The 23172-nt window shown below is 40.9% G+C and overlaps 1 protein-coding gene across 14 annotated transcripts in view; it reads right to left on the bottom strand.

The window, feature by feature from the left end:
• The window catches only part of DHX35 (DEAH-box helicase 35), a 100217-nt gene that overhangs the window by 30897 nt on the left and 46148 nt on the right, over positions 1–23172 (bottom strand). For 10 of the 14 annotated variants that reach the window (XR_010578665.2, XR_281484.4, XR_012419380.1 and 7 more), the window contains 7 exons: positions 20373–20497; positions 15845–15899; positions 11629–11724; positions 8635–8729; positions 6798–6875; positions 5258–5387; positions 2126–2207 (listed from right to left, as the gene is read on the bottom strand). Coding sequence is in view for 6 of the 14 variants with exons in the window: in XM_065523138.2 (XP_065379210.1) it covers positions 2126–2207; positions 5258–5387; positions 6798–6875; positions 8635–8729; positions 11629–11724; positions 15845–15899; positions 20373–20497 (661 nt within the window). In the remaining 8 variants the exon portion in view is untranslated. Of the gene's footprint in view, positions 1–2125; positions 2208–5257; positions 5388–6797; positions 6876–8634; positions 8730–11628; positions 11725–15844; positions 15900–20197; positions 20266–20372; positions 20518–23172 lie in introns of all 14 variants that reach the window. The other 4 variants (XR_012419381.1, XR_012419382.1, XR_012419384.1 and 1 more) reach the window with 3 other exon arrangements.

Genomic DNA, 23172 nt, shown 5'->3' with positions numbered 1-23172 from the left:
ACTTTCCCACAGATATTTTTAATACTACCAAAAAAAGCATGCAGACTGAACTTGTCACAAGCAAAACAATTATCTCCATCTTCTCTTATAACCTTTCTCAATCCCTCCCCGGCTGCCACCCCAGAAGTCAACAATAAACCATGTGGAAAAGAGAAGAGGAGAAAAGCAACATCTGGACACTCAGAGAAAACATTTGGGAATAAAATGCTCTGCCTATGTTTATGTGTATCTTCTGCAGGTGCTCTTTCAAAACAATTTCCTTTGGAATGGAAATAACACATGTGATTTCTTCTAAAATCTAAAAAGCAAAGTTAAATACTAAAGATAATGACTATAGGGGGACGTAATGATAATGAAAAAAGAAAGCTCACAGCCAGGCGCGGTGGCTCATTACTACAATCCCAGCACTTTGGGAGGCCAAGGTGGGCAGATCACCTGAGGTCGGGAGTTCAAGACCAGCCTGGCCAACATGGAGAAACCCTGTCTCTACTAAAAATACAAAATTAGCTGGGTGTGGTGGCACATGCCTGTAATCCCAGCTACTCGGGAGGCTGAGGCAGGAGAATCACTTGAATCTGGGAGGCAAAGGTTGCGATGAGCCGAGATCACCCCATTGCACTCCAGCCTAGGCAATAAGAGCAAAACTCTGTCTCAAAAAAAAAAAGAAAGCTCAATACTGGACTATTAATTTCTCTGAAATAGTACTTCCAATTCCATCTCAGAAGAATGATCTGTTTCTTGGGGGAAGCGCTTCAAGTGCTGGAGAGCGCCTCGTTGGTGCTGTAATAAAGCCAGTGTCCTGGGGTCCTGGGCTGTCCTACCAGGTGGTGGTGAGCTGATCAATACTAAATGTTGTCTCAAAGGAATGACTAGCCTGGAACCTCTTAGGCAGCCCACACTGTTGCTGAGGACACTGATAAAAGAATTTTCTAAACACAGTCGAAATTGCTAACTCTCCAGGAGAGTGGGAGCAATCAAGATGACAAGCTGGCAGCACTCCTTGGGGAAGATCTCAGGCCACTGCGGGGATCACCTCCACATGCACGAGTTGCCTCAAATACAGACAACTCAGAGTGGGGAGGTGAGCTCATACAATGGGCAACTGAATCATGATATTGACAGGCTACAACACGCCTGGAGTAACAAAGAGAACAGACTAGAGATCAACATAAAGTGCTATCCTGCAGTTCAAACAGTCGGCTACTAGGATACTAAATGGAGCAGATCCAGCTGCCAAAATTAAAAAAGGCTCAGTCCAATTCTGGACTCATTAACAGGAGCCCAGGACAAGGAATCTCTTGGCTGACCTCAAGATAACAGGGCAGTAATATTTTCTGAGGGAAAAAAAATTAATGACAAAATAACACATAGGAAGAAGAGCTGGGGAGAAATTCTTTGGAGTGTGCTCTTATTAAAGAACAGAAAATGGTAATAGCTATACTTTAAACAGGCTACAGTGAGGTTATGAAACTAAAATGAGCCAAAAGACAGACTAAAAGTGACAATTCAAAGCACTGGAATGATTAGTCTGGAGAAAGGAAAGCGAAGCTATGCTGAGTTTTCACTGCATTTGAATATACTAAAGACCATTAGGAAGGCATCAACAATCACTGGTTTTCTGTGCCCAGAAAACGGAACTGGAAGAATCAGGTTATGTAGCAGGAGGCACACCGAGCACATGAGAAACATTTGGCTACCTCCAAAGACACCAGACGTGGCCACACTGTACCAGGGTGGGTGGGGACTTCAGTCCTGCAGATCTCTCAAGACATAATAAACTAGCCAACTGTAAAAGTAACTTATCTGGGAAAGATTACTTTTAATGGTTTCTTCAGGTCATGTTAGTCTATCATTAGAATTGAATTATTACCAGCCTCAAGATGTAAAATTGTCATCCTTCTAAAACACACAACATATAGATGAGCTGAATGTGTGAGAATCATTTTTAGAAAGTCAAGATATTTTGCTTAAAGCTATGTCACTAACCTCAACTCAGTTTTGGAAGGAGACATGGTAGAAATTAAAAATAATTATGTAATTACTATCTCTGCACAGCTTTCTGTGGGGTCTGGGTCATTTGTAAGACTGTTCCTTTAACAAATGACTTCACCAAGTATCATGTTACCTATAAGCTCCAGTAGAATGAAACCTCGCTGCATTGGCGAAGAAGCCGGAGACAATGCACCTCAGAACCGGATCCGGATCACCTACACAGGCAGCCAACAGACAGGCGGGTGAGATCCTTGCCTGCCCTATGCTCCGTGTGCTCTAAGGCACAGGATCCACTCCCAGCACCACCCCAGGCTGCTTCAAGCCACCTCAAAACCCTCTCCTGAACTGGCTCCAGCCCTGCCCTTCCAGCACTGTCTAAGGAGGTCCCACTCCCCACAACCACTGCTGAGAACTATGCTGGTCTGCTCCTTGAACCTGGAACCCCTCCAACCTCCCCTAAGCCACACATGGCTGGACCACGGCTGGGCACTAGAACCTAAGAGTGCTGCTCTGCAGGCTGGTCAGTGACCTCAGGACTCCTTTGTAAGAGAGTGTGATATGGCAATGACGCTCTCTCTATAAAACACAAACTGGAAATACTATACAACGTGACTTCTGTGGTTGTGAGCTAGTGTTTGAAAATTGAAGTAATTCTTCAAATTTTTCAAATGTTCCATTTTAACTGTTGTTTCTATCGCTACAGCTAACATCTTCCATGAATAAAGCTTCCCCACTATTAGATGATGTCCATGAGATACATTCCAAATTGTTGTGCAAAAGGCTAATGTTATTTTTTGGTTAATGGCATACCATATCTCATCAATTTTAAGACTGCCTCTTTTTCTAACTTTAATTCACTGAAATTAGGATAGCATTTTACAATTATAACTGGCAGCATTTTTTTCCCTTGGTGATACATAAAATGTTTCTTACACATGATGGTATCTTAGATCCAATGGAATACAGCATGTTGGTAAGTAAGTTCCCTAATGGTGGTACTATCTCCAAAGCCATCAACAATATATAAAAATGGCAGTTCCACTGCATTCTTACTAGCAATGTTTTGGCAAAAAGGGTTACCTTCTTTTATGTTATATTTATTTGATTACTATTGGCATATTTCTTCTTTTGTGAATTTTTTGTTCTAATCCTTAGCCCATTTATCAACCTGAAAACTGTTTTTTCTTAAATATATTAAATAAAATAATTCTATAATACAGTTTTTTAATTTTCATCTCATGACTGCTGAAAGTATCTTTCACTAATTGCTTTCTATTTTTTAACACTTAGATGTTTTAAATTTGCATGTAATTTATTTAGTCTCCATGATTTTCTGTATTGTTCCTAAGCACTGAGCTGATAAATCTCAAATCTATATGTATAACTATGATCTAACCTGATGCCCAGTCTCTTCTCTCCCATTGTCCATAAGAAATTTCCATGTAAAATATGCACTCTACTCGGGTGATACCACTTCCAAAGGGGTGAAAACTGGTTCTTGGAGGCAGGGGAAGGGAAGTATCTTAGATACTACAATGGCCTGTGGCCCTCCAAAGCTCAATCTTACCCTACAAAATCTTATTCCTTACTATTTAAGTATTTAATTTCTCAGGCTGGGTAGAATTTAAATTTAACTTTTCTCCTGGGCAGGGGTCTGATAATGAAACACAGGTGAAGAACACCAATTGCTAAAGTAAAGTAAGGCTGTCATCTACCTGCTGGGTGACAGGCATTTGACCAGCTGTCTCCAACTGCACGCTCCTTGTAAGCTTCCTGTGTCTATCAATGACTCCAACATGGCTCAATGGCCCAGGTTTCAACTCTTCCCTCCTTTGTGAGCATATTCACCCCTCAAATATTCTCTGAGCATCTAATACACTCCTCAGTCCAAGCACTTGTCTCCAGTCCTCCATCCCTGGAGTGCGCTTTGCCACCATTTTCTAATTCAACCAGACCCCAAAGAGTGACCGGACTCCCACCACACCTCAAGGAAACTGCAAGACTTCCCAAGCCAGCCCCCTCTGGATTCCTTCTTCCTGGCATTCCTTCCACATTTGCCAGCACACCTTCTATGATTACTAAAGTATGTACTACTTTAACTTCTAAGAGGACTGATAATCTTAGTACTTTGTCTATTCGTATGAATCTCTCCCTTCATTGCACTGTCCCCTTAGAGTAAAAGCCAAGACTCAGTCATTGTTTAATCACTTACTCTTAGTATAAAGACAAAATAAGACTGAAATGGAACCACCTGGGCTCAAGTTCTGACTCCACCATACCCTCACTGTGTAACTTCAGCAAGTTATATTTTACCTCTTAGCCATGCTTTTCTCACCTATAAGATGGGGAAAAGAGCACACATTTCACAGCGTGTTGTGAGCATTAAATTAACAAACACATGGAACACTCAGAGTACTGCCTGGCCACTTATAAGCACTCAGGAAATGTTACCAAGTACTAATGGTGCTGAGGATATAGCTGAGTACCTGAGGATATAGCTGAGTACACACAGTAGGCTTTCAAGCTGACTGCTGAGGCGGGTGTGTCACTTCCTTAAAAGCGCAGACTTCTGAGCCACATACAGGTCTGGCTCTCCTCCTTACCAGCTGCATTGTCCTGAATTTAATCTAACTTCTCCCTAGGATCTTATGACTAGTTGTAAAATGAGGATAATACTGCTGACACCTCACAGAGTGGGAGATTGAGCAACATTTGGAGAACCCCTGCCACAGTGTAACCTATCGTGTCCCTGATTAACAGTAGTCACTGTCACTGCTAGAGGCCATGTCTTACATAGTACTAAGACTATGTCTTACATAGTACTTTTCTGTCTTACCCTTAGTGACTGCATAGGCTAAACACCCAGCACTTGCTCTAATAATGCTTGTCGTTGAAAATAAAATTTAATTTTTATGTAATAGCTACTAATATCATCAACCAAAAAGTAATTTTTCTTGCAAAGCCTACATGGGAAAATCAATGACATCATGTGCACTGATGTGACTGTTAATGATTCTTAAGTATTGTCATGGGCTATGAAATTCCCTTAGCAAGAACGCCCATCAGAAAGAAAAATGGACCTCCTTGGAAAAAATATGTAACTTGACCTTTAGATTTTCATAGACGCAGGCAACTAAAAATATAAAACCCAGCGTTGTTACAGGCACGTCACGCTGCCTCACACCAGCCCAGCATGAAAACTTTAGGAAGACAACTCAACAGAATGAAGCAAGGGAAGTCACCAGCTGGGGCAGTTTCTTCTCACCTTCACTAGACTTCTTGGGCACTTGAAACTTGACAAGAAGCTTTTTCAATTGTTCTCTTACAGTCGCAGCTCTGACAAGACCCTTGTAATTCAGGAAATGTTCCTGACACCATTGAGAGTTCTTATTGTGCTAAAGAACAACCCAGAAAGAGGGAGTTAGAAAACAAACGTGTTCTTGACTAAGTCTATGTTGTAAAGATCATTCTTCTCTCTTCCCCCATGTGCTGTTCAATGGCATGAGATCTAAAGATTGGAACTGGCCCTTTTTTGCCCCATCTCTCAAAACAGATGTTAACAACCTTGCACACATCTGACTGCTCTGCAACCTAACTCTTTGCACTAAAGGGCAAATGAGAACTTAATGACACGTAGAGATGGTTTCGATCTTAAATACCCTCATTAGATGTAAACTATCAGAAAGAACCACTTCTCCATGGGGTTCTTTGTAAATCAATTTTTCTTCTCTGGCATGCTTGAATTTATCACTTTATTATACTAGAGGCCAACAATATGACACTTGCAAATGTAGAAATAATTTACAAATTTTTCTATCAATAGTATTCAATTTTTTCTGCATTCATAAGTATGATCATTATGTCTTAGAGTAAATTATTGCTGTGGAAATGTACCTCTGAAATTATATTGTAAGTTAAAGTGCTTTTAAAAAGAAAATGTAATTAAAGATATTCCAAGAAGGCAACCATAGAATAATACAATGTAGACCTATACCCACTTTCTACTGGTAGAGAAAGCTTCAGATTGCAGATGATACATTGTGCCTGTACAAATGAATTTTAACTGATTTAAGCCATAAGTCTCAATAAGAGGTGAATTTCTTTTTTCTGAAAACATTTCACCAACTGAATCATCTCCTCAAATCACTGGTAAACAAAAATTTAGTATTTCTTCACTTCTAAAAGAGTATTTAAGAAATGAATATTAAAAATCTGAAATACTATACCCTTTCTTTTATGTAAGGTTTCTTTTTTCATCATTTTCATCACCTTTATTAACAATTTTTATGAGAACTGTAAGCTGTATTATTTGCTTAGTTTTAAAGAATATTAACAATAAAAAATTAACATCACTTATAGCTAAATATAGGTGGGATATGTGAATATGCACAGATCTCAACTAAATGTCTTCTCATGGCATCTGGCATAACTTTGAAGAGTCAACCCAGGACTACAAGTTGCTCTCAGAAAATGTAACAGAACTTCCTATTCAAATGTTGCCTTTCTGTCTACTACGCGGTGGATATGAGATGACGTGAGGCTGGGCCACTGGCCTGCCACTAGTGTACCGTATCTCCAAGCAAGGGAAAGCAGTGAATGATTCCCGTGTTCTTCTCAGCAATACAGCATCACAAACTCAGGCAGAAAGCCCGACCCACCAGTTAGAAGTACTGGCAATAAATCTAAAAGGAAAATCAAGTGCTCTCTTGGCCATTCCTTTACAAACTGAACTTCTGGGATCCTCCTTCCTAGATCACCTCCAGAAGGTGGTGTGTTGAGGTGGCACTTCGAGCAGTTGTGCTTACTTTGATAAATGCTTCATATACATTGAGCATAGTGAGGTGGTCGCCCTCCTCCACAGCAAATTTACGGTGCACTCGAATCTGGAAAGAATAAAGCAACATTCAGAATTTGACCCTTGGCTGGGTGTGGTGGCTCATGCCTGTAATCCCAGCATTTGGGGAGGCTAAGGTGGGAGGATTGCTTGAGCCCAGGAGTTTGAGATCAGCCTGGGCAATATAGGTAAACCCCATGACTACAAAAACTAAAAAAAAAAACAAAATTAGCAGGGCATGGTGGTGTGTGACTCCAAGTCCCAGCTACTAGGCTGAGGTGGGAGGATCACTTGAGCCCAGGAGCCATGTTTGCACCACTGCACTCCACCCAAAGGAAACAGAGCAAGACCCTGTCTCAAAAGAGAAAGAAAGAAATTGACTCCTGTAAGCCTTTTGCACTGGGAAATAATATTGCACGGTGAATAGTGTGTGGGTTATGGATTCAGAAAGAACTGGTTTGCAGCATTCTAGCTCTGCCATATCCTGAAAGAACGCAGCTTGGTTACTTAACCTTTCTCAGCCTTGACTTCCTTATCTGTAAAATCAGGAAACTAAATCTATCAAGATTGCTGTGGATTAAGATAATTTGCTATAAAGTATCTGGCAAAGAAATTTGATAAAATGTTAGTGTTCTCATCCCTCTCCTCCTCCAGGTTAATTAAAAACAAAACTAAACAAAAACAGACATAAGCATCTGGGCACAGAGGCAGAAAAACTTTGTAATCTATAGTTATACAACTGACAAGGAGGATTCCAACAACCCCTAGGAAAGTCTCTCTCCTCCTCATTACACATACAAATTCAGTCCCTCCATGCATAAGGCTCCTGATTCTCTGACTCTCAAACAGGAGCTGACTTTGAACTCATCTTTGACCTAACTCTATCAGCACACCTTACGTCTGAGTATCTAACTCTTCAGTATCAAAACTTCTCCTTCCACCTTTCCAGTGTTCACTCAATTAGTCATTGCTGATGCCTGCGCCTTAGGTGGGGATTGGATCTCTCTAGCTTATAATGATCCACCTGCAATATCACCATGCTGCCGTGTGGTACCCAGAATCAGCCTGCTATACCCTGGCACCTGACTTCTTATGTCACTAATGTGCCCACCGAGGTTTCTAGCAGACCAGTCTGAATGACAATTTCCCTGACAGAAACTAGAAGTTGGTATTTCCATGGTTAAGGTGTGGGGCTCTGGACTATGAATCCAGAGCCAACAATTCTGGCTGTGCAACTGTAAATGAGTTATCTAACCTCTCTGTGCCTCCATCTTTAAAACATGATAATAGGCTGGGCACAGTGGCTCACACCTGTAATACCAACACTTTGGGAGGTCAAGGCGGGCAGATCACCTGAGGTCAGGAGTTTGAGACCAGCCTGGCCAATATGGTGAAACCCCGTTTCTACTAAAAATACAAAAATTAGCCAGGCGTGGTGGAGCACACCTGTAATCCCAGCTACATGGGAGGCAGGAGAATTGCTTGAACCCAGGAGGCAAAGTGCAGTTGCAGTGAGCTGAGATCATGCCACTACACTCCAGCCTGAGCGACAGAGTGAGACTCCCTCTCAATAAATAAATAAATAAAATATGATAATAAGATCTACTTCCCAGGTTTACGATGAAGATAAAGTGGAATGACGCCTGCAAAACGCCTGATACAACATCAAGCACACAATAAACACTCAAAACATGAGCAGATCACATTTGTACAGCTCTGTCTTCAGCAGTTCCTGGGTACAGTTTTGACAAGGAAAGCTCAAAGCGAAAGAGACTGGTACAGACAGCCTGGGGACAGAGCTGACTTACTGCCTGGGACTTCTGGTTTGGGGGGACCACAAAGATATTCTGGATCTGCATCATGGCAGCGATGCTTAGAATTTCCTGAGAACAGCCGAAGTTTCCTGTAAAACAAAAAGCATGTTTGGTTTCAACCATATAATGTGTCAACAAGAAGTGAAAGACATTTTATGATACTTTCCTTGCACCACACTGAAGACTAAGAACATATTTTTTTCTATAGCTTAATTTTTTAAAGTTTATAGTATATAAGCCTGTGCAACATGGCAAAACCCCATCTCCACAAAAAATTAAACAATTAGCCAGGCATGGTGGTATGTGCCTGTGGCCCAGCTACTCAGGAGGACTGCTTAAAGCCGGGAGGTCAAGGCTGCAGTGAGTCAAGTTCACGCCACTGCACTCCAGCCAGGGTGACAGAGCGAGACCCTCTCTCAGAAAAATAAAAACAAAAAAATAAAGTTTACAGTATATAAATATTTCACTCAGCCAAATGTGAAGTCCCATATGTAGCCCAGATGAACAGTAGCCTTGAAGGACTCCAAAAAAGAAGGTGTTACTGCCCTCTGCAGCTGAAATATGAGGGACTCTGACTGTAAGCCAAGCTCAAGACTGGCCCCATCACTAAGGGCAGGTCAGCTCCACACCTGCTCCCTACCCTCCTGTGGGAACATCTGGAATCCTGGCAGGAAGTCCGAGAGGGGAAGGGGACAGGGAATGAGAGGCTTGTGCCCCTACTGCTGTTTCTCTGCTCCTGACCACTTCTATGAAGTGGTTTCCTTCTCAAAAGGGTTCATCTCAGCTGGGAAGCCCAAGGCACAACTAGACCAGCAAAGCATGCTGCGGGGCTGCTGGAGCACCTGGAAACAGAGTCGGCAGCAATCACCACTCCAGGGCACAAGGCAAAGCACACTGCACTGCCCGTGTCCCATCTCCCCACTGACTCCCACCTCATGAATGATGCACTTCCCAGTCCACGCTTAGAATCCTGTTTCTCGGCCAGGTGCGGTAGCTCACACCTGTAATCCCAGCACTTTGGGAGGCCAAGGCGGGCAGGTCACCTGAGGTCAGGAGTTTAAGACCAGCCTGGCCAACATGGTGAAACCCCATCTCTACTAAAAATACAAAATTAGCTGGGCATGGTGGCACACGCCTGTAATCCCAGCTACTCAGGAGGCTGAGGCACGAGAATCGCTTGAACTGAACCCGGGAGGCAGAGGTTGCAATGAGCTGAGACTGTGCCACTGCCCTCCAGCGTGGGCAACAGAGTGAGATACTATCTCAAAAAAAAAAAAAAAAAAAAAATCCTGTTTCTAAACGGAAGCCTGAGGACAAGTGGTTGTTTCAAAACATAATTAGTTAGCTTTCCCCATACTGGGTCTGAATCTTCATAAATTGCCAGTTGATATAAAAGTTAGACAAAAGCAAGAAAAAATTAAACTATCTTTCCCAGGGGTAAAAAAACAAATTATACTTTCTAGATGATTTTGATTTCTAATTATGAGAAGACTTCCAGATCTTTTATCCTAGAACTCATGTCCTCACGAAAATCTGAAGAAGTCAAAGAAATTGGAACCCTCGTGTACTGCTGACAGAAATGCAAAATGGTACACCCCTTAATGGAAAATCATATGGCACTACCTCAAAAAACTAAAAATGGACTTATATGCTCTAACAATCGCACTACTAGGTATATATCCAAAGGAACTGAAACTGATATTTCAAGGAGATAACTGCATTCCCATATTCATTTCAGCATTATTTACAAAAGCCAAAATTTGGAAGCAATCCAAGTGTCCATTCATTGGATGAATGAATAAAGAAAATGTGGTATATATAAATATGTACACACACAATGAAATAACATGCAGCCTTAAAAAAAGAAGAAAACAATGTCATTCACAACAGCATAAATGGAACTGGAGGACATTATGCCAAGTGAAATAAGGCAGGCACAGAAAGACAAACACTGTATGATCTCACTTATATATAGAATCTAAAAAAGTCAATCTCATAGAAACAGAGAGTGGAAAGGTGATCACCAGAGGCTGGGAGATCCCCTAACTGAAACTAACAAAGTTTCAGTTAGACTGGAGGAATAGGTTTTGCACTGCATGGTGACCACAGTTAATAATAATGTATTGTATATTTCAAAATTGCTAAAAGAATAGAATTTTAACATTCTTAGCACAAATTCTTAGCACAAAAAAATGATAAGTTGGTGAGTTGGTGAATATGTTAATTTGCTTGGTTGAATCTACAATGTGTACATAGATTAAAACATCACACTGTATCTCATAAATATATACAATTATTATTTGTTAATTAAAAACAAATTTTTAAAAATTAAAGAATTATCACGATTTAGTAATTCCACTTCTGGCTATATACCCAAAAAACGTAAAAACAGGGACTCAAAAAGATATTTGTGTATCCATGTTCATAGCAGCATTATTCACAACAGCCAAAAGTTAGAAGCAACCAAAGTGTCTGTCAACAGATAAACAAAACATAGTATAGATATACAATAAAATACTATTCCTCCTTAAAAATAAAGAAAACTTTAACACATACTACGACATGGATGAACCTGGAAGACATTATGCTAACAGACACAAGAGAGTCACAAAGGACAAATACTGTGTGATTGTACTTCTGAGGGTTCTTAGAGTAGTCAAATTCATAGAGACAGAAAGTAGTGGTGGTTGCCAGGGGCTGGGCAGAGGAGAGAATAGGGAATTTGTGTTTACCAAATATGGAGTTTCAACGGAGAAGATGGAAGAAGTTCTAGAAATGGATGGTGCTGATGGTTGCACAACAATATGAATGTACTTTGTATCACAGAACTACACATTTAAAATGGTTAAAACAATAAATGTTATGTTACAGATACATATATACTTTTTTACCATATTGTACCCTCTTCCCCAGGGTGCTCAGAATTCAGGCAAACAACACCTCTGACAGTCCAAATAAAATCAATTCAAGCTATCAGGCTCTACCCACCTGATTCAAGCAGCATTTTGGCAAACATGGGATTCAAAGGAAACTCTGCAATTCTCATGCCGAGCGGTTCAGTCAGGCGACAGTCTTTGTCCAGACCTGCCATAAGAACAACAAAAGAAATCAGAAGGCAGGTACCATTGTGTTGGAAGGCACATAGTTGTTGAGAGAATAAAAGAAAATATATGCTAAAAAGAAGAAAGTATCCAAAAGGTGATTCATGCACTACCAAACTCCATGACACTAGAGTGCTATTACATTAAAAGAAAAGATCTCCACTGAACTCTTGAATACCCTGTTTTTAAACACTGATACTTTTAAAGACTTCTATTCAAGGACTTAATTATAAGGAAATGCCCTGCAGCCTTCTGCTTGTACCCTCTCCCCAAGCCACAACAGCCTCGCCTGTTCCCACTACTCCAAAGAGACCACTCTTCCCAACAACCTAACAACCGGGTAGTGCCAAACGCAAGGCATCTTCCTGACAGCCTCGGCAGCACTCAGCTCTGCTGGCCACTGCTTCTTGGAACTACCCTTCGCCAGCTTCTGGCCCCCCACTCTCCTGGTTCTCTGCCATCTCCCTTGTCCCCTCACTGTCTGGACTTTCTTCCACCTCCAGGACAGGACAGGCCACAGATGTGCCAGGATGGCATTGATGGCATCCCATGTCCTGTGCCCTTCTCATACTACATGAGTGATATGGTTTGGCTGTGTCCCCACCCAAATCTCACCTTGAATTGTAAACATGTCAAGGGCGGGGCCAGGAGGAGATAACTGAAACACAGTGGCAGTCTCCCCGTACTGTTCTCATAATAATGAATAAGTCTCGCAAGATCTGATGGTTTTATAAAGGGGAGTTCCCCTGCATAAATTCTCTTGCCTGTTGCCATGTAAGACATGCCTTTCCTCTTCCATGATTATGAGGCCTCCCCAGTCATGTGGAACTGAGTTCATTAAACCTCTTTCCTTTATTAATTACCCAGTCTTGGGTGTCTCTTTATTAGCAGCATGAGAACAACAATGAGCAACTACAAGGCCAGCAACCTGGAATCTAAACACTAACCCAGATCCCTCTGGTGCCAACACCAGCCCTGTTCATGTGACTGCCTCCTGAGCATTTTGCTGAACTGGGCTGACTCCTTCAACTCCCCAGCTGCCCTCCTTGCGCTCTAACACTTGCCAACATCCAGGTATTGGATTCTCAAGACCCCCAAGATACAGACTACTGTTTTACTACTTAAATGCTGCAAGACCTCAGAGTAAGGCAGAGTTCAGTAAGACCTCTCTTTAAAGGTGATAATTCAGCTTGAAATTAAATGAAGCTGGGGGGCTCCCTCTACCTTTTCCAGCTTATTTACGCTATTGAAGAAATAGGAAATATTCTAAATTTCATTGTTTGACCAGAGAAAAACCATCCCAAATAAAAATTCCTATGCTGTCAATATTCTCTCATCCTCACTACAGATCAGCCCAGGAAACATGCTTTCGGTTCCTATTACATGCTTGAGAAGAGGGGGTGGAAACCTTCTCCAACACACATTCACTCCAGGTTGATCTTATGTAAATCCAGCTGAAGGTCTTTTAAATCACTGGAGCTCTTTTAAATCAGTAACTGGATATTCACAGAGAAGTAAAATCAACATAATGAATGAAGATGGACCCCTACCTCACTCCACACCAAAAAAGTAACTCAAAATGGATCAGACCTAATGTAAGGGCCAAAACTATAAAACCCAGGAGAAGATCTTAATGACTACAGGTTAGGCAAGTTTCTTAGACATGACACTAATGGCACACGTAACAAAAAAAAAAAAAAAGAAAAATATAGATAAACTGAACCACACAAAAACTTAAAATTTTTGTACTGCAGACAATACTAATACGTAAAAAGTAAGTACATGTAAGTAAAAAGCCAAACCATAGAAATGGGAGAAATATTTACAAACCACATATCTGATAAGAATATGTGCCCAGAATATATAAAGAACTTCAACTCAATTTAAAAACACAATAGCACAAATAAAAATGGGCAAAGGATTTGAACAGACTTTTCTCCAAAGAAGATTTACAAATGGGCAGCAAGCACATGAAAAGGTGCTCGGCCGGGCGCGGTGGCTCAAGCCTGTAATCCCAGCACTTTGGGAGGCCGAGACGGGCGGATCACAAGGTCAGGAGATCGAGACCAGCCTGACTAATACGGTGAAACCCCGTCTCTACTAAAAAAATACAAAAAACTAGCCGGGTGAGGTGGCGGGCGCCTGTAGTCCCAGCTACTCGGGAGGCTGAGGCAGGAGAATGGCGTAGACCCGGGAGGCGGAGCTTGCAGTGAGCTGAGATGCGGCCACTGCACTCCAGCCTGGGAGACAGAGCGAGACTCTGTCTCAAAAAAAAAAAAAAAAAAAAAAAAGAAAAGGTGCTCAACATCATGACTCATCAGGGAAACGCAAATCAAAACCGAGATACCACTTCATACCCACTAGGATGGCTACAACACAAAAGACAATTACAAGCATTGGCAACAATGTGGAAAAACTGGAACTCTCATACATTGCTGGTGGGAATGTTCACCAAAACCATATTTACATGCTAATATTCGTAGCAGCATTATTTATATTAGCCAAAAAATGGAAACAACCCAAATATCCATCAACCAATGAATGGATAAAAAATATGTGGTATATCCATACAACAGAATATTATTCCGCGAGAAAAAAGGATAAGGTACGAATATATGCTACAACATGAAGGAACCTGGGAAACATCTTACTAAATGAAAGAAGCTGCTATGGTTTGGAGGTAGTTTGTCCTCACCAAAGCTCATGTTGCAATTTGATGCCCAACGTGACAGTGTTGGGAGATGGGGCCTAGTGGGAGGTGTATGGGTCATGAGGGTGATCCCTCATGAACAGGTTAATGCCCTTACCCAGGGTGAGTAATGGATTAGTTCCCACGACAGCAGGTTCTTAAAAGAGCCTGGCTTCCTCTGTTTCTCTTTCTGGCTTCCTCTCTCGCCATGTGATCTCTGCACCTGCCCACTCTCCTTTTGCTTTCCACTTTGAGTGGAAGCAGGCTGAGGCCCTCCTCAAATACAGCTGCCTAATCTTGGAGCTTTCAGCCACCTGAATCGTGAGCCAAATAAACCTCTTTAGAAATTACCCAGCCTCCGGCATTCTGTTACAGCAACAGAAGACAGACTGAGACAGAAGTCCAATCACAAAAGTCCACATATTATACAAATCTATTTATATGAAATGTCCAGAAAAGGCGCACCTGTAGAGATAAAAAGTCTCTATAGAGATGGAACCAGATAGTGGTTGCCCTGGGCTAGGGGACTAGGGGGAAAGAGAATGAGAAGTTCGGCGCTAATGGGTAAAGATTTCTTTTTTGGGTGATGAATATGTTCTACAATTAGACTGTGGTGATGGTTGCACAACCATGAAAATATGCTAAAAGCCTCTGAATTTGTACACTGTAAATGAGTGAACATACATAAACTATACTTCAATACAGCTATTTAAAAAAAGTTAATACTCAAAATAAATCTCAAAAAGCAAAATCTCCACTAAAACCTAATTCCAAATTGGAAATTATATTCATTTGTGGTACCAGTCACAGAAGAGGCAGTATTCCCCGAAGAGGTGAATTCAGACTATGATTTTCTCTACGTCAAGATAAATGCTATTAAGGTTGGTACAAAAGCAATTGTAATAACATCTTTAATCAACAAGTGAATAGAAGTTCCCCCATAACATCGTGTTTCCTTGCCTAAACAATACTAGAAGCTGATAATGTCCCCAATTCTCCACAAGTAACTCCAGGAATGAAATGAAGAGGATTTAGGGAGAGAATACTGAGCCATGATTAAGGATGTGGTCGTTAGGTGGAGAAAAAAGGTCTGGGGAGGTAAGATCTGACATCCTGGTTGGGAACTGCTGATCTCTAGACGTCTCTTAGGAGTCTGGCTCTGGTGATTCTTTTTAATAGCTTCTGACGAACCGGCATATTTTATATACTGGCTGTCACAATCAGCTTTCATCTGTCTAATTATGGTCCCAACTTTCTATTTCAATAAACTATCATTAAGGAGATTATATATATGGGGAAAACCAACCCCATTTCTGAAGATACTAAGAGCCCTAAAGTGAATACGACCTCACTTTTAATATCGCAAAAGAGAACACATAATAACAAGAGAGAACGATGAGAAAAACTGGCATACCTCCCAGAGCATACAGTAACTCCAAGGCTTGAACCATCGACTGTGCTGGAGGGGGCTGGAAAAAACATTTAAAAATCTTCCTAAATCAATTTATTTGAGCAACAAACATTAAAATGTGGCTGTTTCCTTTTCAAATCCACTCTCCCCTCTACCATGCCCCATTCTTCCCAGCCACCATGTTTCTGTTCATGCTGTTGGCACTTCTCGAAATGTCCTTCCTGTTCTTCCAGGCACCCTTGTACCGCTTGGCCTTTAAGGCTCAGCTTGATGAAACACTTCCCTTCAAAGCGCTCCCTCATCCTCCCCTCCACCAGATGTGATAGGTCCCTATCTTAAACTACCTCTTCATTTTCCTTAAACCCTCCTGAGACATTTCTAATTTTTACTTCGCAGACTCAACCTTCTACCACACTGGGGCCCCAGGACACTGCAGCACTCGGGGATGATCTATCTTTGCATCCCCCAGAGACCTACTCCAGGCCCCATGGTGGGTAAATAACATACGCTAAATTTGTTTTTTCCTAATCCCTGTCTGGAAACTGCAACATATGTTGAATTTGAATTTCAAAAAATAATAGTTCTAGAGAACCTAAAGTTCATAAGCAAAGCTGATGTAGTCAGCCTCAGTCTGATTTTCCAGATCTTTACCTCCTTTTCTTCTATAAATCTTGACTGAGCACCTAAGTGCCAGGCATCATATTTTTTTCTCTGTAAATTATGTGGTTTCTAATAACCCAGGTAATAAAATTATAGTACGTTTTTAAACTGCATAGCATGTTTTCTAAATGCATTTTTTCTAAATTCACATAGCATTTTTTTCTAATTGCATTCACATAGCAAATGTATTTTAATCATCACATTGTTTTAGCTCAGTTTTACAGATGAGTAAAGTGAACTGTAATAAGGAAAAGACATCTGAACAAGGTCATATAGGCAGTTGGCGGCAAAGCTGAACTCAGGCCTCATTTTTCCCAGTCTACTTCCCCTACTTTGTTTGCTAAAGACCAAAGTTAAACTATTTTAAACGTTGTAGTGACTGAACACACAGGTGAACACACTTACAAGGGCAGGAACTAAACCTATTGGATTCATTACACAGAGAGGATTCAACAAATCAACATTGAGCAAATCATGTAAATGATCCACTAGCCCTTCCTTGGTGCCTACATCATCTTTCTCTACAAAGAGGCAAAACGGACAACACCTAAATGAAGGAGCTTAAACCCTCTGGGATCTTTTATACTGAGAGTGGATGAGATAACAGGAATAGCAATCTCTGAACTAGGCTTTTAACAATTACAGAAAAAACTAACAAGGTCATCTCTGACTCAATTCCTGGCCCGATTTCCAGTCAATTAACAAAAAAAACTTATCCCCCTCCCCACAAAAATCTTATCCATAGTATTTTCATCTAATCACAATCACTAGTATTTCTCTATGACCTCAACTGATTTGGGATAATACAGAAACACTGTTTTAACATATCTGGAATTACTGTGTATGTATAGTTTTAGTGTGGTCTTCTCACTACATGTTTTTCTGTTTTCATTGTTTCTTGCACCCATACAAACTTCACAGTAACTACTTGGGATGGCTGCATAATACTCGATGACGATCATACTCCATAAAGAAGTCAATTTTCTTATTGCTGGGCAATTAAGTTGTTTCCAGTTTTTCACCATTGTAAATAACATTGCTAAATATACAAAATTATATGTACTCTGTAATTTCAACCATAAAAACCACAATTTCAGGGGATAATAACCACAAGGAAATATGTGAAGATAAACTTGTATGCATTTTTTTCATTGTTCAACTGTTCTAAAGTTTTGCGATAATTTTCATTTATATTTTTAAATTTAATATAAATGCTATAAGCATTATCATATATGTAAGCTTTTTTTCTTCTTCTGAATTATTTTTTCAGCAGAAATTTTTATGAGAAGAAATAGCAGGCATTTCTACAGCTCATTAAATGTCGTCAGAAAGTCCTCCATGGGGACAGAAACAGCGTAACATAGGAGGAATTTACTTTCCGAAATTGTGGCAGTTTTGGATTTCACCATTTTTCTTTATACTTAATCATTTAATTAGTGTAAAGTCAACTGCCCATGGTGGCTCACACCTGTAATCCCAGCACTTTGGGAGGCCAAGATGGGCAGATCACCTGAGGTCAGGCATTCAAGACCATCCTGGCCAACGTGGCAAAACCCCGTTTCTACCAAAAATACAAAAAATTAGCCGAGCCTCGTCTACTTGGGAGGCCGAGACACGAGAATCGCTTGAACCCATGAGGCGGAGGTTGCAGTGAGCTGAGATCACATAACTGCACTCCAGCCTGGGTGACACAGTGAGACTCTGTTTCCAAAAAAAAAAAGAAAAAAATAGTGTAAAGTCATCCTTTATAGCTATATCAACGTGCAGTCACCTCTCTCCTAGAGAAGCTCAACATGTCCTAATGATAGTTACAATTTGAATTTGTGCTGTTTTTTTCCTTTAGCTTTATTTATTGAATATTTACTGTGAATGATGTACATATAAAAACTCTTCGTATTTTTTGAGATACTGATCTGTCATTTCTGTCACTGCATGTTTTTCTTTAATTTTACATGTGGGGCTTCTCATAAGCTTTTAAATTGGCACATACTGTTCATCTTTTCTTTTTTTTTTTTTTAAGAAGGAGTCTTGCCCTATTGCCCAGGCTGGAGCGCAGTGGCACAATCTAGGCTCACTGCAACCTCCACCTCCCAGGTTCAAGCGTTTCTCCTGCCTCAAGCCTCCCAAGTACCTGGGACTACTGGCACATGCTACCATGCCTGGCTAATTTTTGTATTTTTAGTAAAGACAGGGTATCACCACGTTGGCCAGGCTGGTCTTGAACTCCAGACCTCAAGTGATCCACCTGCCTCGGCCTCCCAAAGTGCTGGGATTACAGGCATAAGCCATCACGCTCAGCCTGTTTATCTTTTCTTTATAATATCTACTACTCTACACCAATAAACAAAGGGTTCATTTTCCCTATACTTATGGTAAGGTAAGTACACAATTTTCTTTGGGAGAGTTGATATCTGTATGTTCTAGTCTTTCATTCACCTATTTTACCATCACATATGACATTAGGGACTTTACGATCCAAGAATCCAGACTTGTCATACCATATACAGTTGGGAAAAAACAAAGTTCCCAAATCATAAAAATTCTAGAAGAAAATATGAGTGAATATGTATTCACTGACCCAAATATAAGAAGTATTTCATAAGCACAAGAATAACCAAAGAGGCCAGGGGTGGTGGCTCACGCCTGTAATCCCAATACTTTGGGAGGCCCACATGTGTGGATCACCTGACCTCAGGAATTCAAGACCAGCCTGGGCAACAAGGCAAAACCCTGTCTCTACTAAAAATACAAAAAATTAGCCGGGCGTGGTGGCACACACCTGTAATCCCAGCTACTCACGAGGCTGAAGCACAACAATCACTTGAGCATGGGAGGCAGAGGTTGCAGTGAGCCAAGATGGCACCATTGCACTCCAGCCTGGGCTACAGAGTGAGACTGTCTCAGAAAAAAAAAAAGAAAAAAGAATAGCCAAAGAAATCATAAAGGCAAAAATAGATTACTGTGAATATATTTAGAATGTCTACACATTAAAAAAATAAAATAAAATACAAATAGAAAATATTTGTAAGAAATATTATAGACAAAGATTAATGTCTTTAATATTCAAAGGACTCTTGAAAATCACTAATAGACACAAATTCTAACAGATAAATAGCTTAACAATTCAGAAAAAATACAAACTGACTAATAAATGTTTTTATAAAAAGCTACCTTATGAGAAATTTAAAAATAATTATAATAAAGGTAATTCCCCCCCCCCCCCGGCCAATCAAGTCAGCGAAACTAAAAGAAGATAACATGGCACAATGGAAGGACCACAAGGTGGGCATTCATGCACTGAATGACATTGGTAAAGCAATCTGGCCACGTAACAGGACCCTCAACAGGACTATGGCTCTTTGACCTAGTCATTCCACTCCTAGAAATCATCTCAAGAAGCAATCAGATATAAGGGTCTTCCTGCAGCTCTATCTAAACCCTCCAGGATCCCCTAGTCATGGTACTCCTGCATCTAGGCCTGTACAAAGACTAGCTGTCCTGAACTCTCCACTCCTCCCAACCTGGTGAGATCCTATTTGGGTTTCAGGTTTCACCTGGGACACGACTGACTAAGGTGGGGGCACTTCCTCTGTCTCTCAGAGCCCTGGGCACACTGCTCTGTAATTACCCACTTACTTGTCTCTATTCCCCAGCAGACAAGAACAGGAACTATATAAGAACAGGAATTGAGGCTACCTTGTCTGGCTGTTTTCCCCTACGTCCTGCACAGGGCCTGGTTGCAAAGCAGACACACAACACATGACCTGAGTAGGGAAAAAAAAGAAAGACAGCATGCCCTACGACAGTGTCCTGACATCCCCCTGTGAGCTCCCTAGCCTCCCTACGGCCCCAGACAGCAGGCAGGACTTACCGACATGAAGTGGAACCTGAGGACATTGTCAATTCCTAGCGCTTTCAGCTGCAGGATGACAGGTGCCAAATTACTACGCTGCATCTCAGGAACCGTAGACTGAGGCAACTTGTCAAAGGCTTCCTCTGAGGATAGGAAATCAGAACTGTTTGGGACCAAATGTCACAATCAAATGCAATCACTATACCAAGGGACAAATTTTCTTCTCTATCTTGAAAAAGAAGCTCCAGGATTCTAGGAGCAGATGCACATGATAACATGATATAAAGTTATTTTTATACTTAGGAAAGACCATTCTATTTTAAAATGCCTTAGATAAATATATTTGAATACACCTTTATAAAACTTTTTCTTTTTGCTTTAAAATGCTGTTTTTTTAATGTTTTTTGTCAGCAAAACATTAAATCAAACCAATTAAGTATTTGCTGAACCACTCTATCAGTTCCCAGTTGCCACCATCTCTGTTTGGAATAAGTCAAGGAAGCAAGAGCTTCACATACAAGCAAAGAATAACCTCAAGATAAATCACCAAAATATAACGAATGACCAAATCTTATAAAGAGCAAAAATTGTCCAAATCAAAGTTTTTAAATCAACGAAGCAGGTACACAATATCGTTCCCAGAATCCAATGCTGCCCCAAACCAAGAAATGAATATTTACATGCCCTGCCAGGAAAAAAAGGTGACCTTACACAGGAAAAATCATCCTCAGACACAGAGATTCCAAGACAGGAAGGGCAGAAAAGGAGGGGGAAGGAGAATAGACTTTGGAAGAAGGCCTTTTTATAAAAGCTAGGCAGGAAGGGTGGGGAAAAAAGAGGAAGAGTTTAAATCATTTTCATGTATATTCAGAAAGCTTAAGGATTACATAGAGAATGTTCCACCCACCAAAATCTCCCACATCAGTCAACATTTTAACTGATGCACACCCTTCGCAAACAATACAAGGGTGACCCAACTTCCATTTAGATCTTATAGCTTTAGTTAACCAGAAAAAAAAAGTGCCTTGAAGAAATACCACTGTCCCTGAAGAACTTCAAAAAGCTTTTCTTTAAGAAAATAGACAACCAATATTCTGTGGACTAACTGATACAAATTGGGTCTAACTGGAAGGTTCTGGATGACGGCCAACAGCAAGAAGTTCCAAACGAGATACTTCAACAGCATTTGGGGTACAGCTTCTTGATAATATAACCCCATTTTCCAAGCACTCTACTGACCAAGGAGAAACAAAGTTACCACATAAGAGGACCACTCTGCCGAAAAGCTCACAGGAAGTGGGTGTTTCCTGAAAGTTCAATGACATGCAAGTTCTCCTGAGGACTCAAGTGTGTGAGGCATAGGGCCAGAAGCTGTAGGAGTCGCAGGCAATCCCCTTGAAAAGCTTCAGTGATATGCAGGGGTCTGGGACCTGGACCAGAAACAGTTGACCCTCAAGGAGAAATAGGAAAAGTCCCAAGGAGTGGACTTCCCAAAGAGAAATGGAAGCTCAGGGAAGGAGGAAGCAGGGTGGCCGGAAGAAGGCCTCCAGGGAAGCTGCATGTTGCCATTTGAGGGAGGATTTGAAGGACAAAGAGGATCTGTTGGGCAAAGAGGAAACAGCCCAAGGAAAAGATATCAAAGTGTTTCTCATGCAGAGGGCATGTCTGTAGTTCAGCTGGGAAGCAATGTGTAGTGGTTAGTAGGAGAAGTAAGCTGAGGAAAATTCCAGCATGGTTTGAGAAACTGTGGAGGGTCTGAGCAGGTGGCACCCTGTTCAAAGCAACACTTTCTGGAGGCTCCTGTGGAAGCCTAGAGGCTGGATATCAATGCATTCACTACAGTCAGGGGCCCTCCCTAACCCAACTTCCACTAAAACTGCTCATGCAAAGAGATTCAACGACTTTTCACCCAAACCCACCTGCCTATCTTTAGTCTGTGATTTCTTGGTGCATGAGATAATGCTGGCCTCTATAAAAGTAACTTGAGCTCCTTAAAAGTTAAACAAAATTACATATAACCTTGTAATAGCCAAACGAATTAAAAACACCTACTCAAGTACATGTACATGCAGGTTCATACCAGCACTGTTCACAGTAGCCAAAAGGCAAAAACAGCCCAAATATCCACAACTAATAAATGAATAAACAAAGTGTGGTTTATCTGTACAACAGAATATTAGTCAGTAATAAAAAGGAATTAAGTACATGTTACAATGTAGATAAACCTCAAAAACATTATGCTAAAAGAAGCCAGACACAAAAGGTCACATACTGTATGACTCTTCACATGAAATATCCAAAAGAGAGAAATCCATTGAGAAGAACACAGGTTGGTGATTTCCAGGCACTCGCAGCCAGAAAGAATGGGAAGAAACTGCTTAATGCATAAGGGATTTTACTCTGGAGTGGCTGAAATGTTCTGAAACTAGATGGAGGTGGTGGTCACACAACATTGTGAATTTAATAAATTGTTCACTTTAATTTGGTTAATGTTGTGTTACATAAATTTCACCTCAATAAATAATTTTTGAAGAGAAAAATGTCTTGAAATCTTCTCTGCATGTCAGAATCCCTTTTAGTCCTGGCTCTCCCTTTTCTACTCTAGTCATTTCTTCTTAGCATCTTCAGTGGTTACCCTTGGTCCTCTGGTCCTGGGTTCTGCCTATTCTCTCCCTTCCATGAATGTTCTAAACCCACTTCCTTCCCTGCAAGTACTTGTACATTCCATTCCCTCTGCCTGGTATGCTGAAACTGAATCTCCCCAATCACCTCTTCACCTAGATAAGGACTGTACTGCCAATAAGATCAGGCTCAAGCA

The sequence above is a fragment of the Macaca fascicularis genome, chromosome 10 (assembly GCF_037993035.2).
Source record: "Macaca fascicularis isolate 582-1 chromosome 10, T2T-MFA8v1.1".
NCBI classification, from domain to species: Eukaryota; Metazoa; Chordata; class Mammalia; order Primates; family Cercopithecidae; genus Macaca; species Macaca fascicularis.
This window is presented reverse-complemented; position numbering and strand designations above follow the sequence as displayed.